We start from the raw sequence: 22,015 nt of genomic DNA on the forward strand, positions 1-22,015 counted from the left end.
AGACTGCTCTCCTTCCCCACTGCCCTAATGCTTTCAAGATTATTTCAGGTTACATTGCAGAAGTCGACCAAGAAGGCAAAACAGGGAAACAGACACGTCTTAGCTGTCCAAGTCCCCAATGCACTCACTCACACCCACCTGGCTTGCTAAAGCACTAACTTCGTCTCTTAACGGGAAGGACCTGGGGCTCTGGATGTGATCGGAAGCGGTGTGGAATCACACTCGAGACACACAATGGGCCTATTCCTCTTTTTGTTTAAAGACGCCTGCCATTTTCTCTCTTGCTACACTTGTTTGCAGGGATTTCTCCAGTTAGTTCAATACTTTAAAGGCTGCAGCAGCATGCAAGAGAAACTGTATCACTTTTTTTTCCCATATTTTTAAAGAAAGGTTTAAGAAAGGTCTCTCCAAGGAGATGTTGACTTGTAGGCTTTTATTTTTCTGTCTTGTCTGAATAAAGGTTTGGTTTTGCTCTCTGAATGTTCCTGGGTGGCAACCGGTTAGGAGATGACATGGAGGGGCTGGAGAATTTAGTCAGCATACTCATCTCCCTCGGCTTCATCATCACCATCCACCGACAAAGCAGCATACTTGCTAGCACAGCTAAATTTCTGTAAGGGAGAAAAGCCGGGGAGGGGGGTGTTAAACGGCACTCAAAACCAGACATTAAAACACTAGAGGCTATTTGAGGGACGTTTTCCAGATAGGGCAAGCAGACATCATGTGCTACTGTGATTGCTTCCGACCTTATGTAGAAGATGGGGGATGACAGAAAGACTAGCTCTTGTTTTTTAAGCACCCCTCACAGATAAAATGCTAGTTGGTTTTCATAAATGCAATGGATTTATGAAATCTGGCCCGCTTGCATTGGCTGCCTATATGTTTCCGAGCCCAATTCAAGGTGCTGGTCTTAACCTATAAAGCCCTACATGGCTTGGGACCACAATACCTGATGGAACGCCTCTCCCGACATAAACCTACCCGTACACTGCGCTCAACATCTAAGGTCCTCCTCCGAGTGCCTACTCCAAGGGAAGCTCGGAGGATGGCAACAAGGGAGAGGGCCTTTTCAGTGGTGGCCCCCCGACTGTGGAATGATCTCCCCGATGAGGCTCGCCTGGCGCCAACATTGTTATCTTTTCGGCGCCAGGTCAAGACTTTTCTCTTCTCCCAGGCATTTTTAACAGCATTTTAACAGCATTTAACAACGTTAAGTTTGTTTTTAATGGACCCCACAATTGTTGTTTTAAATGGATACTGTTGTTTTTATACTGTTTTTATGTGTGTGTGTGGTTTTAAATTGTATACTTTTAATGTTTACTATTTTTAAATGTTGTAAACCGCCCAGAGAGCTTCGGCTGTGGGGCGGTATATAAATGTAATTAAATAAATAAATAAATAGTGTGGTATAGCGGATGGAACGGTGGGCTTGGGACTAGGGAAACCTTGGCTTGAATTTCCAATTCAGTCATGGAGCTCTCACTGCGTGACCCTTGGCCTCCATCACTGCTCCTTAGGGGCTGCTATGAAGGAAAAAATAGACGCCCTCTTTTTAAGAGGTGGGCTATAGAAGTGATAGACAAAGACAAAGGCCTCGTAGCTGGGATCCCTCGTGTATGAACAGATCTATGCAAGGAAATACCTAGTTCTCCTGGTTCTGGCCCTTGTTCTGCATGTGGCAGCGTTTTTACTTCTTTTTTTACTAATCTCTCCCTCTTAAGAGTAACTGATTATAATCTGGGAGTCACTGAGCATAATTATGAGAAGTGGCATATAAATAAATCGAGTATTATCTGCTCTCTCAAAGTACAGGAAGCTTGAGCGCATTAAGCCTGCTTACTTAAAGTATTGGCCCAATACGGCTTCCCTGGTCTTGAGGGGTCTTCCCCATCCCTGCTATCCAAGATCCTTTTAATTGGAAATGCCAAAGACTGAACCAAGAACTTTCTGTCTACAAAGCATCTAGTCGACCACTGAGGACGAACAGAATCTTTGCAATGAAGTTGTAGAAGGGTTTAGCTCCTTTGTTTCCAGCTCAGGATTCAGAAAACTGATACTTGGCTCCCCGGTGTCCCTAGGTAACATAATCTTACAGCCATGTGTGATATCAGAAGAACTTCCTCCATCACTTGGTGAAGCCTACATCCCCTTCAGGGCCAAGCAGGTCCTGGATAGAAGGAGCAGGTGGCTGTTCCCATCCTTACTGACAGAAGCAGCCACTGGAACCAGCTCCATGGGTACCAGGACTGTAAGAGCTACCAAGAGCCAGTGTGGTGTAGTGGCTAAAGTGTTGGACTGCGAGTCAGGAGATCCGGGTTCTAGTCCCCACTCGTCCATGGAAGCCGACTGGGTGACTTTGGGCCAGTCACAGATTTCTCAGCCCATCCTACCTCACAGGGTGGTTGTTGTGAGGATAAAATGGAGAGGAGGATTACATATGCCACCTCGGGTTCCTTGGAGGAAAAAAGGCGGGATATAAATGCAATAATAAAATAAATAAAATATAAATAAGGGTAAGGTAAGCCAGTCCCAGAAGTGGCATTATAAAGCATGTTGCATGGCTTCTGATCGGTTTTATCTCCAACTTAGATAACTAATTGAAGTGAAGTCCAAGTGACTGGGAATTGAGTCCCAATATGCTCCAGCTCATTTAACCACAGAGAACCACCTAATTCCCTGTGCATTTCACACAGCAGCCTAAAAAGCAGTCGATTCAGTGCTTACAGGGGTAGGGTTCTCTTCGAATGTCTTTGGCTCAGATGCAGATCTTGAGTCATACTCCTGGCTTTCTTTTCTGAAAAGGAAAACCGCTACCATGTTAACACAGTAACCTGCACATGAGGTTCACACATAGAAACACCGAGTCATTAGAACCATTTCTCTTTAATCCCAAACCACAATGTCAGGCAATCTCCACACCACCCCTAAGGAGAGCAATCTGGGCAACCCATGACCCTGTATGTCACAGACAGAAAAATGCTGCACTGCCTGATGGTGCTAGCAGTCAGGTGCGCAAGGCTTCATCAGCTCAGAATGGCTGCCCGGCACACCCATCACCACATCCAGCAGCAGAGAAGCTGTTGAGCAACACTGATTGGTCTGTTTGAATTTCAGCATCTGCTCCGCCTCTTTTAGGTTTTTCACCCTCCAGTTTGCAGTTTGAAGTTTGCAGAGCAGCTGCTATTAAGCTCAGCAGAGAAGCTGTTGAGCAACATTGATTGGTCTGTTTGAATTTCAGCATCTGCTCCGCCTCTTTTAGGTTTTTCACCCTGCAGTTTGAAGTTTGCAGAGCAGCTGCTATTAAGCTCAGCAGAGAAGCTGTTGAGCAACATTGATTGGTCTGTTTGAATTTCAGCATCTGCTCCGCCTCTTTTAGGTTTTTCACCCTGCAGTTTGCAGTTTGAAGAGCAGCTGCTATTAAGCTCAGCAGAGAAGCTGTTGAGCAACATTGATTGGTCTGTTTGAATTTCAGCATCTGCTCCGCCTCTTTTAGGTTTTTCACCCTGCAGTTTGCAGTTTGAAGAGCAGCTGCTATTAAGCTCAGCAGAGAAGCTGTTGAGCAACATTGATTGGTCTGTTTGAATTTCAGCATCTGCTCCGCCTCTTTTAGGTTTTTCACCCTGCAGTTTGCAGTTTGAAGAGCAGCTGCTATTAAGCTCAGCAGAGAAGCTGTTGAGCAACATTGATTGGTCTGTTTGAATTTCAGCATCTGCTCCGCCTCTTTTAGGTTTTTCACCCTGCAGTTTGCAGTTTGAAGAGCAGCTGCTATTAAGCTCAGCAGAGAAGCTGTTGAGCAACATTGATTGGTCTGTTTGAATTTCAGCATCTGCTCCGCCTCTTTTAGGTTTTTCACCCTGCAGTTTGCAGTTTGAAGAGCAGCTGCTATTAAGCTCAGCAGAGAAGCTGTTGAGCAACATTGATTGGTCTGTTTGAATTTCAGCATCTGCTCCGCCTCTTTTAGGTTTTTCAGCCTCCAGTTTGACCTTCATGACCTTGGATTTTGTGGCTCTGTCTATAACTGGTTTGCCTCCTATCTAGCGGGTCGCTCTTTCAGCGTGTTGGCTAATGGCAGCTCGTCTTCTTCTTTTCCCCTTTCAGTAGGGGTTCCGCAAGGCTCGGTGCTTGGCCCGTTGTTGTTTTCCTTATACATGTTGCCCTTGGGCAATCTTATTCAATCTCATGGCCTCCAATATCATCTGTATGCCGATGATACACAATTATATCTTTCATCTCCGGATCTTTCTCCTGATGTTCACGATCGTATCTCGGCATGTCTTTCAGATATCTCAGCTTGGTTGCTTCATCGTCGTTTGAAACTTAATATGGCAAAGACTGAATTGCTTGTTTTTCCTCCTAAACCTTCTCCTCATCTCTCATTCTCTCTTACTGTCAATGATGTTACGCTTACTCCAGTCAAGGAAGCTCGCAGTCTTGGCTTTATATTTGATTCCTCGCTCTCCTTTATTCCTCATATCGAGACAGTAGCTAAATCCTGTCGTTTTTTTCCTGTATAATATTGCCAGGATTCGATCATTTTTGTCTGTCTCTTCTGCCAAGACGCTTGTTCATGCGCTGGTTATTTCTCGGTTGGACTACTGCAACCTTCTTCTCACTGGCCTTCCTTATTCTCACATCAGTCCGTTGGTTTCTGTTCACCACTCTGCTGCTAAGATCATCTTCTTGGCTCGCCGCTCTGACCATGTCACTCCACTTCTGAAATCTCTTCATTGGCTTCCAATATAAACTTTTCCTGTTGACCTACAAAGCTTTTCACGGTCTAGCTCCTTCCTATCTCTCCTCTCTCATCTCACACTATTGCCCCGCTCGTGCTCTTCGCTCCTCTGATGCCATGTTTCTCGCCTGCCCAAGGGCCTCTACTTCCCTTGCTCGGCTTCGTCCATTTTCATCTGCTGCCCCGTACGTCTGGAACGCTCTTCCAGAACATTTGAGAACTACAAGTTCAACCGCAGCTTTTAAAGCTCAACTAAAAACTTTTCTTTTTCCTAAAGCTTTTAAAACTTGATGTTGTGCAGACTTCTACTGTTACTTTCTACTGTTAGTTTTACCCTACCCTGTGCCTGCTTACCCTACCCTGTACCTGTTTGCATTCTCTTCCCCTCCTTATTGTTTTACTATGATTTTGTTAGATTGTAAGCCTATGCGGCAGGGTCTTGCTATTTACTGTTTTACTCTGTACAGCACCATATACATTGATGGTGCTATATAAATAAATAAATAAATAAATAAATAATAATAATAATCCATAGCTGCCCATCTCAGGGCACAAAAGTTCTGGCTAAGGGCCAGACAGCTAGTCACCATCATCAAGAGAGATGAAGGTTAATGAAACCATACATACCCTAGTAACAAATCTAAAGATAGAGCAAGAGGCGAGTGAAGACAACTATACCTATCTGAGTCTTGCCAATGGTCTCTGCTGCCTCCATCTCCTGGAGCACGGCCAGTGCTCTCACTTCGGCCTTTTGGAACACTCTCCTGTCCCCCGTCAGGTCTGTTTTCATCTCCTGAAAAAGGTTGAAATAAACCTCCTATTAATCCAGCTTGAAAGAATTTCTGTCCAAAGGAGCTTGAAGCTGAAGGTGGCGAATTTCCCCATCTGCATTCGCGTAGGAGAGGGCCGCTAATAAGAGACCCGGTTAATCCACCTGGGTTATCTAGCATTTACTAACAAGCTAATAGAATCACAAAATCATCGAATAGCAGAGTTGGAAGGGGCCTATAAGGCCATCAAGTCCAACCCCCTGCTCAATGCAGGAACCTACTTTAAAGCATCCGTGACAGATGGTTGTCCAGCTGCCTATTTAAGACCTAATTAGTTCCATTGTCGTACTGCTCAAACAGTCAGGATGTTTTTCCTGATGTCCAGCCAGAATCTGGCTTTCTGTCACTTGAGCCCATTATTCCGTGTCCTGCACTCTGGGAGGATCGAGAAGAGATCCTGGCCCTCCTCTGTGTGACAACCTCTCAAGTATTTGAAGAGTGCTATCACGTCTCCCCTCAATCTTCTCTTCTCCAGGCTAAACATGCCCAGTTCTTTCAGTCTCTCCTCATAGGGCTCGATGGCTTTGATCAATGGATTGATCATTTATATCCCACTTCTCCTCCAAGGAAGGCAAGCTTGCATGGTTCTCCCCAACACATGCACTTTTTACCCTCACAATAACTGTGTGAGGTAGGTCTGTTAGGCTGAGGTTCATACATCACAATATGCCACAGTGGGTTAAGAACCTTGTTAGTGCCAGTGTGGCTTACCATGACATGTGAACTCAACACGACCAATTCAGTGTGGATTGTTTTTTGCCAGCAAGCCACCTTGAGAACCCAGGGCTTGTAGAAGGGTTGTTGTGGACAGCTTGTTCTCAGGGTGCCTCTTCATGACGTCCAAACCCAGCACCCTAAATAACTGGGCCCATTGTCATACTGCTGTAACAGTCAGGAAGTTCACACACTAAGTTTCATTCCTGTGAAATTGATTTCTGCTTTGGATGGGGTACCAGTCTTAGTATTGGTGTTCAGCTTGCCTACTCCTCATTTTTTTTTCTTTTAGAGAAAAATCTGAAATGTGGGAAGTGTTGCAGATTTCCTTACTTCAAAAACAAGAGAGCTTCTAAAAATGATCAATTTCCAAATTACAGGTCTCTCCCCCCAAAAATCAGGTGTTGTTTGTTTCTGTATTACCCCTTTATGAAATTGAAGTCCAACTATACTCGGTCACTTACTTTACTTATCAACTTGGGAATGATCACAGAAATTTTTTGTGGCAACCTACATTGTCACTGCCTACAGTGAGAAGAGATTAAGGCTGGAATACTACAAATACTTACCTCAGAGTAAGTCCCACTGAAGAGAGCGGGTCTTACTTCTGAGTAAACTTGCATAGGATGGTGGTGCAAGTTTCTATTTTCTCAGGCAATGTAGTTAGGGCTACACCATGCCATTTCCAGTCAACCCATTATATCTGATATAAACATAAGAGGGTCTCCTGCTAGTGAGATTGAAAACAACACCAAGGGAGGTACAGGTTGAGAACTAAACATGTGGAATCTTACTGAGACAGACAGAAGTTCCTCAAATGGGTTGGATTTAGGATTTCAATTCACTAAACTCCCAAGAGAATACTGCTGCCCTCTCCTGGTAAGCAAAAAAACCAATCTGAAGAACTACACTTGCAGAAATAAGCCGCAACTCTGTGAACTGTTTGCTTCCCTTGGCCTCTCAGTGAACACTGAGGAGAAATTTGGCCTTTTCCTTACAAAACTCTGTCACCATAAAAGCCCCTTCAAGCACTGTGCATTTCCTAAAAAGGAACACATTTCCAACAAAGAGAAACAAAGCCTGCACGTGGTACTGGCATGCACGTTAATCAAATCCAGAGTTTAAACCCAGGGCCATCTCTCCGCCGCACTGGATGTTGCATGCAAGTTTCCGCACTCTAGCCTCACCTTTCCTTGGGGTGTTCTTGGGGGCCACTCCATCTTCTGATGGTAGGGATGGTATAGCCTGGCTGCCACTGTAAGAGAGCACATATGAAATAGTAGAGTTGACACTTTCTAAATATGTACACACTGGATATTCTGAGGAAGTTGCTGTCGCTTTGCTACATTAGAGGTAAGCTGAAGGTCTCATGCCCCTAGAGAAGTGATCATTTAGCCCTTTAAAGTCTGCAGTTAGAGGGCAAATAGGTAAAAATAGAAAACATGCAAACCCACCCACGCACCCACCCCCACTGTGCCGCAATAAACTTGTGATGAGTAAACCTGACTTAAGAGGCAAAACCAATATCATACGAACATCAGGATGATCTTTCTTAGAGTAGGGATCTTCATAAGAGAGCCTTCATTCGTCCATGCTTTACATAAGAACTGGCTGGGTCACACTGAAGGCCTATCTAGTCCAGCATTCTACTCACACAGTGGCCAACCAGCTGCCTGTGGGAAGCTCACACACGGGACAACAGTGCAACAGCACCCTCCCACCAATGTTCCCCAGCAACTGGTATTGTGAATCTGTTTAATACTCTTTTAAAGCCAGCCAAATTGGTGGCCATTATTACATCTTGTGGTAGCAAATTGCATAATTTAATTATGCACGGTGTGAAGAAGCCTTTCCTTTCATCTGTCATGAATCTCCCACCAAACAGCTTCATGAGATGACTTCACTGAGTTTTAGTATTATGAGAGGGAGAAAAATGTCTCATCATCCACTTTCTCTACACTATGTATCATTTTACTTGCTTTTTTTTTTTTAAAGCTAAATAGTTCCAGACTTTGTAACCTTATCTTAAAGGAGAGTTGCTCCAGCCCCTCGATCATTTTAGTTGCCATTTTCCAACTCCACAATATCCTTTCTTCGATGTGGTGACCACAGCTGTACACAGTATTCTAAGTGTGGTCGCACCGTAGATTTGTATAAAGGCAGTAAGATACTGGCAGTTTTATTCTCAATTCCTTTTCTAATAATCCATAACATGGAGTTTGCCTTCTTTACAGCAGCTGCACCCTGGGTGGACATTATCATCAAGATGTCCACCACAATCCCAAGATCTCTTTCTTGGTCGGTCACTGCTAACTCAGATCCCATCAGTATTCCAAGTGTGGTCACATCTTAGATTTGTATAATATCGGTAGTTTTCTTTCCAATTCCTTTAAATTCAGCCAGGAAGCTTAGGTGTTATTTTCATGAATGCTGTAGGTGCCAGATTGCAGAGCGGCACTTTCTCTACAGCAGACGTGGAGAGCCTATGGCCCTCCAGAAGTTCCCGAGTTACTTCTCTCATCACTGTCCAAGAACATCTGGAAGGCCACAGGTTCCCCACACCAGCTCTACAGTATTCTTGTTCGGAAACTGCTATCAATATTTTTGTCTGGATGCAATGACGCGGGGAGAAACATCTGCAAGCTGGTTTGAGAAGAGTCTTGGTAAGCAGACTTCAAAATCACAAGTTCAAGACACTTGAATCAAAGCTTATTTGCATTCTGCACCTGCTCCCAAGCATTCGGCAATCCCATTCTCAAAATATTATTTCAGCAACCATGATCACCAAAAGCTCTGGATTCCCCCTCCCCCCCCCGCAAAATATTACTTGGGATTTGCAGGATTCTATCAAACCTTAATATAATAATAAAATCACTGCATGCCCCATCTGCCAGAGACCCTCACCTTGTAGGGGAATGCTGGTCTGAGTCGGAGCTCTGTGAGCGTGCCGGGTGCGAGTTGCTGCGTTTCACCCAGGCATTTTCTTTTGGCGGAGGAGCTGGCATCACTTTCAGGGGAAGCTTCTCTTCCCTGGGAGTCTTGGAGGTGGGAGATATGCCTTCATCCTCCTTGCCGATGCTTTCATTTTCCAATGATTTCTCACTTTCCCTCCTTCGTGTGGCTAGAAGGGCAAAGCACAATTCAATGTGGGAAAGAGGCTTAGTTTCCCCACAAGGTCACATTTTTCTTGATCCATGTTTTACCACCACCATATCACCCAGCAAGTTTACACATTCTAGCATATGATCACAGAAGCAGCCCAAATGGGTGTTTAATAAACCGCAAATTTATTAGACAATGGCAATCCCAGTCTGGAGACATTCTGTTTAATTTTGATGTCAGCTTTTGGGGTCTTTTTGGCAACTGCACAATGGAAATAATGTAACTGTTTGATGCTACTATTTGAAGGTACTTGAGGTGTCTTCAAGCAGCGGTACCCAAGCTGACAAACTCCCCTCCCTGGTGGGGATAGAGATTGCTGAGTGGAGGGTTAGCGACTCCAATTTTTGGGTTGGCGAGCACAAAAATTGTGGATGCTCTAACAATCTCTTACAGACTCCACAAAAATTTGTCCACAACAGGAAGTTTGCATTAACTTGTAAACAGAAACCAATTATCAGCAGCTTATTCTTTAAACATCCCTGCCAATCAGCTGTTTAGAACCCAAAAAAACAGAGCTGTTGGTAGGTTATGGACAGCCCCCATTATGTAGCATTATGAATCCCCCATATTGCCAAATCTGTATAGACTTGCCTTGTGAGTGAATTGAACTTTGCCCATTAGAAATGTATGCAATAGCTCTGGCTCTAATCGAGGTAAGTAACAGGGCTTTTCGGAAACAGGCAGATTCACCTCAGGGCCGAGAGAATGGTACCTCGATTCCAACTTACTTCTTCCTGTTGGGCCTGTCCCCACAGAAGGGGTTGTACTGCCAGTCTGTGAGGACTCGCTCCCTGTCCGCGACCGCTCCTGATTATCTTCACTGCGCCAGCTGGGGTGTCTAGAGAATGTACAGAGAAGCAAGATTTACTGCATTATAAGTATGGGTCAGTGGACAAACCAAGCATGCATGGCTCCACAAAAAGCCATAGTTAATTCAAAGGTAGTCAACTGCTCAGAATTTGTCATCAGTCGCTCTGTTCCTAAAGAGGCCAATAGCCCAAATGAGCCTTTTATGTAACAGAGTGGAGGATAGGCAGGTTACATCCCACAAGATCTCAGGTTAAACCTGCCTGGGGCTTAGCCTTTTGATTTTGATCTAACAGCTCAATGGATGATCAGGGAGTCCCTGATGTTGCAGTGCTACAGAAAATAAGTAGAAATAGACCTGATGGGGAAACAACAGGGAGGCACTCTTAAGATTTTACAAATGGGAAATGCCAAATTTCAAAGAGAGAGCCTTTCAGAGGAAACTTCACAAAGGAACTGTCTTTGGAAGGGGAGTATCAGATCCTATTGCCCAAGAGAAAGACCTTACAACAGAGCTATGGCCTTTCTCACAGACCACATATTTTGAACCCTGAAGGCTAGGTTTAATCCCAGATATCCTAAAGAGAAAAGATTTCAGATACTGGGGATGGGCAAAGATAAAGCCCCCCCCCCCCAAAAAAAAAGATAGACCATGTGGGCCATCTAGTAGAGCAGTGATTCAATGCAGCAGGTGCATATGCTCTGTTTGAAATAAAGCACAGATGGGATAAACAGGGGAGGGCAACGCTAGATGTTTCGGCCTACAATACCCATTTACCCTAACTGGCATAACCAATGGTATGGGATGATGGGAGTTGTGGGCCAAAACATCTGGAGAATCACAAGTTCCCCACTCTTGGGATAGGGAATGCTATTACCTGCTCTTGAAAAGCAGTTACCATTGCACATGTATTGAATAAAACAGACACTTTTGCTGCAGAGTGCTTGCAAATAATGTGACTGGTTTGCAGCTATCTGGCAGTAGGTTAGCTTGCCTGCTTGACACAAGGTAGCAATACTGTTCGGAACACAATACAAAACAGTTTACACATGCACGATGTTGGCTTTGCATTCTCAGGGCTTACATAAGTGGTTACAAAATGACCTGGTTTGCATGTATCAGCAAACTATATCTTAATTAACTACTGTTTGTTGAATTGTGGGTTGTCATTATGTTCGAACCTGGAACTATGGGTTAACTATGGGTTGTACAACCCAGGATGAGAACCCATTGTTTCATGTTGGCTTGTGAACTGAGAGTTGTCTTACCATGGGTTGTCTTTACATGCAACCCAGAATCATGTATGGTTCATAGGTTATTTTGCCAAGATACAGAGGCAGTAAGCAAGAGCAGTAAAAAAACCCAGCCTCTTAGATGCCAATACTGCAATGCCACAGAGGCAGTTTGGATGCAGATAGGGAGCAGGTGAAAGAGGAAGGAAACCAATAACCCAGGAACAGATAAAACAAACCATGGTTTCTTCGATTGTTCACCAGGCAAACCCTGGTTTAAACCATAGGTTAGCATTCCATGTGAACCAGGCCAATGTGCTCTTTAACATTTACCACTTCTTAACATATAGCTGTTGTTTTAATACAAGCTAACAGAATGGCATAGTGCTCTTTTCTTTAGGATGAGCAGACTCTGGAGGAGCTCCGCAAAATTTGATGAGCTGTAGGCATATCTCTGGCACCTTTTGCAAGATCAGCAACTTTTGCAAGATCAGTTTGGCGCATAGCATGCCGAGTTAGGTCCTCTGCTGCATTTTCTGCGTGCCAGATCTTCGCCTGCCACTCACCGCTCCCGGGGTCGTCGTTCTAGCCTTGGCTTATCATCTTCCAGTTGGCGCTGCAGCTTCTCTTGCTCCTTCTGTAGCCTCTCTTCTACTTCACGCTCCCTTGCAGCGGTGTCCACAGGCTTGGCTCCGCCAAAGATGGAGGCTGCACGGCTAGACTGGGTAGCAGGAGCTACAGAAGTATCTTCATCCTTGGGTGTGCTCCGGGGCTTCAGATTCAATTTTGGCCTCTGAGTGGGACCTAGGAGGAAAAGGGCAGAAGGTCCGAGAAAGTGAACAGTGCCGAAAGAACAAAACCAAAAAAACAACTAAGCAATTGTTCTCCAGGTTAGGAAAAGGTAACAGCAAGGGACTTAATGGACATTCATGAGGTTTGCTTATCTAGATAAGTAGGGGGGATTATAGGCTGAATGATATATGTCATTTAGGCCACTTAGGGGATCACAATAACTTGCACGAGTCAGAACAAGAACCAAAGGCCAAACGGGGCTAATGAATCATTAGACAAACCTCCCTATAAAGATGGATTTCCCATTTCTTGAACGACTACTTCAGATATTGACTTTAATCATGTGCTTTGATGGGTCTGGCAGGGTACTGTACTGGGACTAGAAGGGGGGAAAGAGCCAGAGGGAAGGATTGCTATGGCCTAGGGTTAAATTCATGATGGCTTCTCTATGTTTGGACAGGACAAGAAGTAAGAGACAAACAATTTGCAGCAACACAACACACACAACAACAGCAAAGCAAACAAATCCTTTTCTCTTGCTACTGAGCAAACGTTGGACCTACCTCTCTCATCCCGCCGGTTGTCATCCCTGGAATAGTCATCCCGCGAGCTGCTCCACCTATCCATCCGATCATCCCGCCTCTCATAACGGTCCTCATAGCGGTCACCACCACCCCTGTAATCATCGTCCCGACGGTATCCACTGCCAAAGGCTCTTCTGCCACTGCCACTGCCACTGCCTGACCTCGAGTCGAAACCTGCAGGGGAGGGAAGTTATAGTAGCTCTCTTGCACAACAGGAAGACAGCTATGTCTGAAGACGAACAGAACCAAGACTCTTGGGGCACTTCTGAGGACTAAGAAATTTATTTAAGGTTCCACAAAGCCCTGCTGTTTTCCCTCTGCAGAATGTCTTGAAGGCAGCACCCCAGGGTGCTCTCAGAGGAGTCAAACAGAGAGAAGGCATCAGGGCATATAGCAAAAAAGAAGAGTAGCTAAGAAAACATTTTCCCCAAAGGCATGTTCACATCCAGTCAGCATAGGCACAAAGTACCTGACGGAGCAGCAGCCAAACAGACTGGGCAGAAGTGATAGTTCAAGGTTTCAGGAAGATTTCATGTACCGTTTACAAGACACTGCATAAAACTCTATATAGGCATCTCACGAAAATTCCTACCACTTCAGTTCAAAACCTTGCGGAAAGCAGGGCTTAATGAACACAGCCAGAAAGTGCTTACTAGCGGGGACTCAAGTCATGCCTGACAGTATGTAGACCACACTCCAATCACTAGGTCACTCAAGGCTGGAGAAAAACAATGGCACCACCACCACAAGAAACCAGAAAAGATTCATTGACTAGAAAGGCCCCCAAAATAATCTAATCTCATCTTTTATGAACCCCATAACCAACATAATAGCAAATATTCTCTAGGTGACATGACAGGATGTTGCAGGCAGAGAGGAACAAGCAAGATGCACCATGCAGGAGGTGTCTAAAGACAGGGTTAACACAATTTCTCTCTAACCTGTAGAGCCATGACTGATCTTGAAACATGGAAGCAAAACTTGTTTGTTAGGCTCCTGAGAGAACAAATTGTCTGTACTTGCTCTCGACACACAATATCCTAACTCCAATTATGTACCCCTTCAAGGGAGAAATGCCTTCCAGGCTCCAATGATTTATACCTAAAATGGACGGCACTCCAATAATTTCACAACAGCAACAACAAGAAGGGAACATGGACAACAGCTTGTAACATAAGCAATTGTTAAAATTGAGAGGCTCTATTTAATCCCCAGACCCACAACAAAGTCTGTGACCCACAGTACCTCCTCTATCATAATCTCTACGGTCATCGTAACGATCCCTGCCCCCAAAACGGTCCATCTCTCTTCGGGGGGCATCACGGTACCGATCCGAATCATAGCGATCACGGTCACGATACCCTAGGTGGAAAAAGATAAAGAGTGGGTACAAGATAGATATGGAGTGATGGCTTTCTTCAGCTTGGGAAGCGCGAGAGAGGCAGGCTTTATTTATTTATTGAATTTTTATTCTGCCCAATAGCTGAAGCTTCCTGGGCAGTTCACAAAAATTAAAACCATTCAAAATATAAAACAAACAGTATAAAAACATGATATAAAACACAATGTAAAAGCACAACCAGGATAAAATCAGCAACAGTGCAGAAATACAAATTTAAAACAGCAAATTTAAATTTATAGACTGTTAAAATGCTGAGAGAATAAAAAGGCGTGTGAAAGAATATAGCATAGCTGCCAGGCGAATCTCCTTAGGGAGCTCATTCCACAGCCGGGGGGCCACAGCAGAAAAGGCCCTCCTCCCCGTAGCCACCTGCCTTACTTCCTTTGGCAGGGGCTCACGGAAAAGGACCCCTGAGGATGACTTTAGGGTCTAGGCAGGTACATATGAGAGGAGGTATTCTTTCAGATAGCCTGGCCCCAAGCTACTTAGGGCTTTAAATGTTAATACCAGCACTTTGAATTGGGCCCGGACTGGCAGCCAGTGAAGTTGGAAAAGGACTGGCATGGTGTGGTCTCATTGGCCAGTCCCTGTTAGTAAACATGCTGCCCTGTTTTGTACCAGTAGAAGTTTCCGGACCATTTTCAAAGGCAGCCCTATGTATAACGCATTGCAGCAATCCAAACGAGAGGTTATGAGAGCATGGATCACTGTAGCTAGGCTATCTCTCTCTCCAGATAAGGGCACAATTGGTATATCAGCCTAAGCTGATAAAAGGTGCTCTTTGCCACTGAGTTCACCTGTGCCTCAAGTGACAGTTCTGGATCCAAGAGCACCCCCAAACTATGAACCCAATCCTTTAGGGGGAGTGCAACCCTGTCCAGAACAGGGTGAACAACACCTAGTCGTACAGGCAAACCACCTGCTAACAGTACCTCCGTCTTGTCTGGATTGAGTCTCAGTTTGAGTCCCAGCTCATGGCTGATGCTCTGACAATAGTCTATAGTAGACTAAATAGTCCATAGTAGACTAAATAGTCCACCGTTGACTATTGCGTTGTCTGTCAGGAAAATCCCATGCCATAATTGGTTATTTTCTGGAAAAAACCAACGCAAATCAACAGAGTTGTTTTCCTGCACAACTGTTGATTATTGTGTCGTGTGGCGGGCTCCATTAATTATTTCCCATGCCTAAAGAGTAGCAAGGCAAGAGTGGCAGAAACTCCGGCTGCTCTTGCCCAGTGGGGCTATACAGGCAGGGGAAATAATCCCATCCGGGAAGCGCTTGGGAACCCGCTGATCATGCCATCCCTTGGGGGGGCACCAGCAATCGCGGCACCCCATGTGTTCCCAGGGATGTGCACATCCCTTGCCCCCACCAGGGAGGGAAAGTGCTGGTGACTGGGGATGCTAGGAACTGCTGCCACTTTTTGAGAGTGGCAGGAGCTCCTATTGTCCCCCCGTTGCCAGCCACCCCCACTTTGCAATGAATGCAATCTGCTGCCATGCTGAGGGCGGGGGGACACTCACACAGAGTCAGCATCTCTCTCTGCTCTTAGGGTTGGGCTGCTAAGACTGTTGTGCTACCTCATTAGAATGGCATTGCATTTAGCTCAAAATAGGAACAGAAATCATGCAGGATTTGGAACTGCAACTTGACTGAATTTCCAGAACCAAAGCAGTTTGGCTGGCTGAAGTGTAAGGCACGTACACGTTAAGTGACTGCCCCAAATCCTACACGGTGTCTCTAGCATTGATGGGACCTTAATTAATGGATAGTTCCTACTACAAGAGAACAACACCCTGTATGCTTCCCCCATAATGATTAGCTGTCAATGGCCTAGTACAGCCTTGGTACCCTCCAGATGTTTGGACAACTTCCAGCATTCCTGACCGGCGGCCATGCTAGCTGATTCTGCTGGGTGATAAAAATCCAAAATATGTGGAGGGCAGATCTAGTATCTGATCTTGAACCTCTTTCAGCCTGAGAGATTAATTCAATTCTGGAGAAGCTCTTGTAGGCTGCATTCCAGTAGTGGGCAGATCCAAAGGTAAAACGGGGGGGGGGGGGGAGACAAAGGGTGCAGGCAAAATATCAGCATATTTTAGCTCGAAGCTCTTACTACCATTGACTGTCTTAGAAGAAGCATTTCAACCTTGTAGAATTGGTGGTGGGGCACAAAGCTGGGAAATCAAACGATCAGTAGTTGGGAGAAAGGGGGTGGAGCTCTCTTGAGAGCCACAGAGGGCCAGAACGGGACCCCAGGAAGGACGAATTGGGCCTGCAGGCCAGAGGCTCTGCACCCCTGGTGTACAGGAAGCACACAAAGGTAAGGTGCTTTTGTCAGAACTAAAGTTTTATTTTCGCAAAACTGATGTTAACAGATCATAATCCCGTAATGTGCTTGCCTACGGGTCAGGGAGATAGGGCAGGAGACCATTGCATCCCAAGTATTTTAGAGTATGTAGGAAATTAGGGAAAAGATGTGGGAAAACACAGCATTTCAGGCTGTGGCCATGAACACTGCAGGCAAACTGGTCACGAACTCACTGTCTCCAAAACTATCCTCGCTCCTGCGGGGAGGGTAGTCATCAAAGCTATCCGTAGCAGGACGAGCCCTCCAGTCTGATTCAAATCTCTCCGTATCCCGGTTTCGATCACGGTCTCTTCCGAAAGAGCGATCATCCCTGTCTGCAGAAGAGGGGGAAAATGATCCAGTGATTAAATAGCACAGCCATGGGTTCACACATTTCGAAAGCTGTGAATCAGAGAATGCTGATGCACCATTCAAAAAGTGAAATGTGCTGCTTAGTTCCCCAGGAAAGAATTCCTTTGGCCAGGTGCCTCCTTCAATCTAAAACATTTGTGATGGAAGGGACAACGGAGGCCGGAGCTATTAATTTCTATGGCAAAGTGACATCAACCCCGCATGGCATTTTTATGGCAAGGTTAACACAATGTGTATATAAGAGGTGGCAGACTGCTGGCTCAACATGCGCTTTGGCAAGTGTGCAGCCCACAGCATCTCCACTCTCAGGTTGGACAGGTGTTTCTAAGAGAATGGTGGCCTCTTTCTAAAGGGAGAGGGAGGCAGAGATCCATGGGGTGGGGGCACTTGCAAGCAGCACCAGACAAGATCTGTTTGGAACCAGGGCAGAGAAGGGTGGAGTACTGCTGCAAAAAGGAGAGGTCAACTCTGGCGGCGGAGCACTAACATGCTACATCAAAGGATTTGGTTGAAAGGTTATATGCATAAGCCCAAATTTTTATGAAGATGATGATTCTAAGCAGGCATGAAAAACACTTGTCCCTCTATTTCCATAGAAGTTTCTCCTGTTCTACCCCATGGTGTGTCTCAGAAATCCAGTTTCCAAACCGCTCCAGCTTATGTGCACATTTACTCCATCCCCACCACACACCACTATGGAACCATTTCCCCTTCTCCTTTATCATTGGTTTGCGCATCAAGTCTTCTGTCCTGGAAACTGCAGTCCTAACTGTGCATTATCCAGCACCCCTGCAAGGAGCGCTGCTGAAATTGACAAGGTCAAGTCAGTAGAAACGCCACTCCTTTCATCTTTATTCTGAAGTGACTTGCTGGCAGGTGAGAGGAAAGCTGTTTATTTTGCTGCTTCATTTTGCAGCCATTGTACATAAATTTAGCTGGTACAAGATGACCTCTACTTACTGAACCGTAGTTCTTACCTTTATCCTGAGCTTGATCAGCAACATCCACTCGTATTCTCCTGTTCCCTAGGGACTGAACATACAATAGAATATTAGCTTATTTTAGGTCCAAAGAAGAAGAGGTGCCCAGCAAGTCTGAGGTCATCTTGGATGCCCCAATAGCTTTAAAACACTTTTTTAAAAACTGTGCTTATTGAAAGACCTGCATAAATGCTTTGCATGCTTTGCAAATTCCCACCTACCGCATTTTGTCCCTCATGTTCCTGACTGAAATTATAGGCCTTCATTTGCACAGATGTACTGAGGATCAACACAGGAATTAAATGTATGTAAGAATAATGTTAATCATGTGTTTTCTCTAATGGGAGGGTCAAAAGTTGTAATTATCTGTTTGTGTTAACTCGATTTGGACTTGAGACATGGTCCATTTCAAACCAAAGATAGTGCATGCATTTTAGAACTTTCAGTATTACCCCCAATGTAGGGAGCCAGTTTCTTGGTACACATTAATTTGCATTTTTGTTCTTAGCTAAAGGCTGAATAGTCTTTCCTCTGGCAAGAATGTATTTATGGCACAAGTAAACCCACCAGAATGGAAATAATATTGCACAGGATCTAGACAGTATTTGAAACTGGCATAGCTTTAACCCACATAGACTCCACTGACAATTTACCACACTTACTATTCTGCTCCTATTTCAGCTTTGTTCCATACAACATTTTTTGCTGGTGAGGTAGGAAAATTGTTTGGAGCTTTCATAGGGCAGAAACCAGTGCTGCGTCAGTGGATTTTGGCTCATGTGCTGCGAGTTTCTCCTCCACCTCTACAGCTCCCCCCACCCCGAATATTTGCTCTCCCAACTCTCCAGAGAAGGTTTTGAAAAGTGCAGGGGACTGTGGGGGGGGGGATTATTTCCCTCCCCAGTTTCACTGACAAACGTAGTTCTGTCAAGAGCACAACTTTACTGGATTTCACCCATAGGCGACACAACCAACAGGACTGATAGGTATTCTGCCTAAGAAATCACCAGACCTTGGACATATATCTAGCTAGCAAGGGGTATATTTTTTCACTCTTCCACTATTTCTTTATTACATTTTTATACTGCCCCAATAGCCGAAGATCTCTGGGTGGTTCACAAAAATTAAAACCACGAAGAGCATAATCTAAAAACACAAATACAAAATACAATATAAAAAGCACAACCAGAATAAAACCACACAGCAAAAATTGATATATTTATTTATAAAGCGCCATCAATTTTCATGGCGCTGTACAGAATAAAACAAAACAAGACAATCTGCCATATGGCTTACAATCTAAAATCACTGTAACAGACAGGGGAGGAGGGGAAAAACCAATAGGGGTAGGGGACATTAAAACTAAATATAGACTAGTATGACCCCGCTACGGTTAAAAAGCTTTCGAGAAAAGAAATGTTTTCAAGTGAGATTTAAAAACAGAAATTGACGTCGTGGTCCGCAAATGCACTGGAAGAGAATGCCAGGCATTGGGGGCAGCGAGCGAGAACGGGCGAAGATGAGCGAGAGGTGTGGAAACTCTCGGGCAGGTGAGAGACACGGTGTTACTGGAGCGGAGGGCAGGAGCAGGGCAACGAAGTGAAAGAAGGGACGAAAGGTAGGGAGGAGCCAGATTATGACAGGCTTTAAAAGTAAGAAACAGCAGCTTGTATTGGATTCTATAAGAGATAGGAAGCCAGAGGGGGGATTTTAAAAGTGGGGTGACATGATCAAAACGACGAGCCAAGAAAATAATCCTAGCTGCCGAATGATAAATGGAGACCAGTGGAGACAATTGAGAAGAGGGAAGACCGGTCAACAAAAGGTTAAAATACGGAATTAAAACAAGGTTTAAATTTAAGTTAAATTAAGTGTTTAAGCGTAAAGGCTTTCAAAACAATTGTCCAGACTTTAGCTGCAGGATCACTGGACAAGCAACTGAGATCATCAGAGTAACCTACATCAGCCTTCCCCAAACGGAAGTTTAAGTCCTCAGCATCTGGAAGGCACTGTGTTGGGGAATATTAACCCCATATAAACTAGGTACAGCAGAGTACACCACCCGTGACCACCATTTTGCTTGAGGAATGCAATATGATCTCTCTGGCTTGTATGAGAAAATTGCATCCAAGTTCTTGACCCATGCCACTCGAGACCTAAGCCACCCCAATCAGGATGGGGTAGTCTATTTCTATCCTTGTGTATGTCAACAAATTACCCTGAAGAAAAGGAAAAACAGAAAACTATTTCTAAGACCTGGCTAATTTAATCTGCCTTTGCTTCAGTCTGTTGCTGTGTCATTTCCTCCACATAACTAGCAATACTGTTGGGAGGGAGGCGGAAGGACCCAGACAAACATACATGAGGAAAAATTGCCAAGTGAACTCAAGGTTAGAGACTGAGGTTAACAGGTGGGTCCTAGGTTTTAACAAGATTTAAAGTTACTATTCTAAGCACCTGCATCTAATTTGAACTTTCAAATATCCAGTTTTCTTCTCCTTTTGGCTTATTATTTTTCATTCAGAATCAGTGTCATTTTCCATTTTACTGCAACCAACATCTCATTAGCCAATTTGAAACGTTAAAATAAAACTTTGACAGCTTAAAAGGTAGTCAATTTTGAAAGTATACCAAGTAACTTTGGAAGAAATTAGGATTTACTTAGCATTGCTATAACAATACCCATTTTGCAGAAATAAAGACACCAGAACACTTCAGAAGCATTCTCTAAAAGACATTTTCCCCCAGCAATGATTCCAACCAAAGTTTGCATAATTCCAAACCCATATATTGGAATCTTCAATGCAACTTGCAAAACATCCTGACTCACTGAGCTTTGCACAAAACAGGGATTCTGTCCTCAAGTTTGCAACTTTACAGCACCAAGAAAAGAACATGTCTAGAGAGTAATGGTAACGTGTTAAAAATTTTACTGTGACAATTGAAATCTTGCAACTTCTGTAAAGGGTCAACCCCTTGAATGCTATCTTTCAACTCTATTATACTTTATGATCTAACAGCACTTTATGATCTAAGAAACTGGAGGGGGTTCGCTGGAGGGGGTTCAGAGGAGGGCAACAATGATGATCAGGGGTCTGATAACAAAGCCCTATGAGGAGAGACTGAAAGAACTGGGCATGTTTAGCCTTGAGGAGAGAAGACTGAGGGGAGACATGATAGCACTCGTCAAATATTTGAAAGGCTGTCACACAGGGGAGGACCAGGATCTCTTCTCAATCATCCCAGAGTGAAAGACACAGAATAATGGGCTCAAGTTAAAGGAAACCAAGACATCAGGAAAAACTTCCTGACTGTTAAGAGCAGTACAATGGAACAAGTTACCTAGGGAGGTGATGGGCTCTCCCACACTAGAGGCATTCAAGAGGCAGCTAGACAGCCATCTGTCAGGTATGCTTTAAGTTGGATTCCTGCATTGAGCGGGGGGGGGGGGGTTGTACTTGATGGCCTTATAGCCCTCTTCCAACTTTATTATTCTACCATTCTATGCTTATGAAATACATGTACCTTCATAGGCGTTTGATTAAGTCATCACTGGAACATCTACAGGTGCCTGTATTTCCAGTGTCTAACCAAAGTAAAGCTATCCTAATATGGAAAGTTCTTACACTCTCTCCCTTTACCATTACTGCACCACACCCACACGGCTCACTAAATGGTGTTTAATACTACTGCATAGTATGCTCAGGTGGGCACCATCCCCCATCTCTCAGAAGACAAATGGCAAACCCTGGACCTCAGCTGAAACAAGTTTTCCTTTTTAACGTAAGTTTAACAGAACGAACCGAAAACAAATCAAGAAATATTTTTTTTAAAAAAGAACAAAAATTACATGGAAAGGAAGGTCATTTTTTTCATCAAATACCCCTTAGCTGAAACATAAAGCTCCAACAAAAATTCATTACATGGGACACAGTAACATCAGTTATAATTATCCTAGAACAAAGAATAGGTATTTAATCATATACGGATGGTTACACAAAGAACGCAGGCTGACTTTTAAATCATGCATGGAACCTAGCAGTTTGCAAGTGAA

The 22,015-nt window shown here is 44.4% G+C and overlaps 1 protein-coding gene across 2 annotated transcripts in view; it reads right to left on the minus strand.

Moving 5' to 3' along the window:
• Window positions 1–418: 418 nt before the first annotated feature.
• The window catches only part of EIF4B (eukaryotic translation initiation factor 4B), a 43,465-nt gene continuing 21,868 nt past the window's right edge, over window positions 419–22,015 (minus strand). For both annotated transcript variants that reach the window (XM_063119249.1, XM_063119248.1), the window contains 11 exons: window positions 17,959–18,013; window positions 16,804–16,944; window positions 14,100–14,216; window positions 12,834–13,028; window positions 12,045–12,282; window positions 10,167–10,276; window positions 9,181–9,397; window positions 7,464–7,531; window positions 5,411–5,525; window positions 2,725–2,794; window positions 419–611 (listed from right to left, as the gene is read on the minus strand). In XM_063119249.1, coding sequence (XP_062975319.1) covers window positions 531–611; window positions 2,725–2,794; window positions 5,411–5,525; window positions 7,464–7,531; window positions 9,181–9,397; window positions 10,167–10,276; window positions 12,045–12,282; window positions 12,834–13,028; window positions 14,100–14,216; window positions 16,804–16,944; window positions 17,959–18,013 — 1,407 coding nt within the window. In that variant the 3' untranslated portion in view covers window positions 419–530. The remainder of the gene's footprint in view (window positions 612–2,724; window positions 2,795–5,410; window positions 5,526–7,463; window positions 7,532–9,180; window positions 9,398–10,166; window positions 10,277–12,044; window positions 12,283–12,833; window positions 13,029–14,099; window positions 14,217–16,803; window positions 16,945–17,958; window positions 18,014–22,015) is intronic.

The sequence above is a fragment of the Elgaria multicarinata genome, chromosome 3, assembly GCF_023053635.1.
Source record: "Elgaria multicarinata webbii isolate HBS135686 ecotype San Diego chromosome 3, rElgMul1.1.pri, whole genome shotgun sequence".
Lineage (NCBI taxonomy): Eukaryota > Metazoa > Chordata > Lepidosauria > Squamata > Anguidae > Elgaria > Elgaria multicarinata.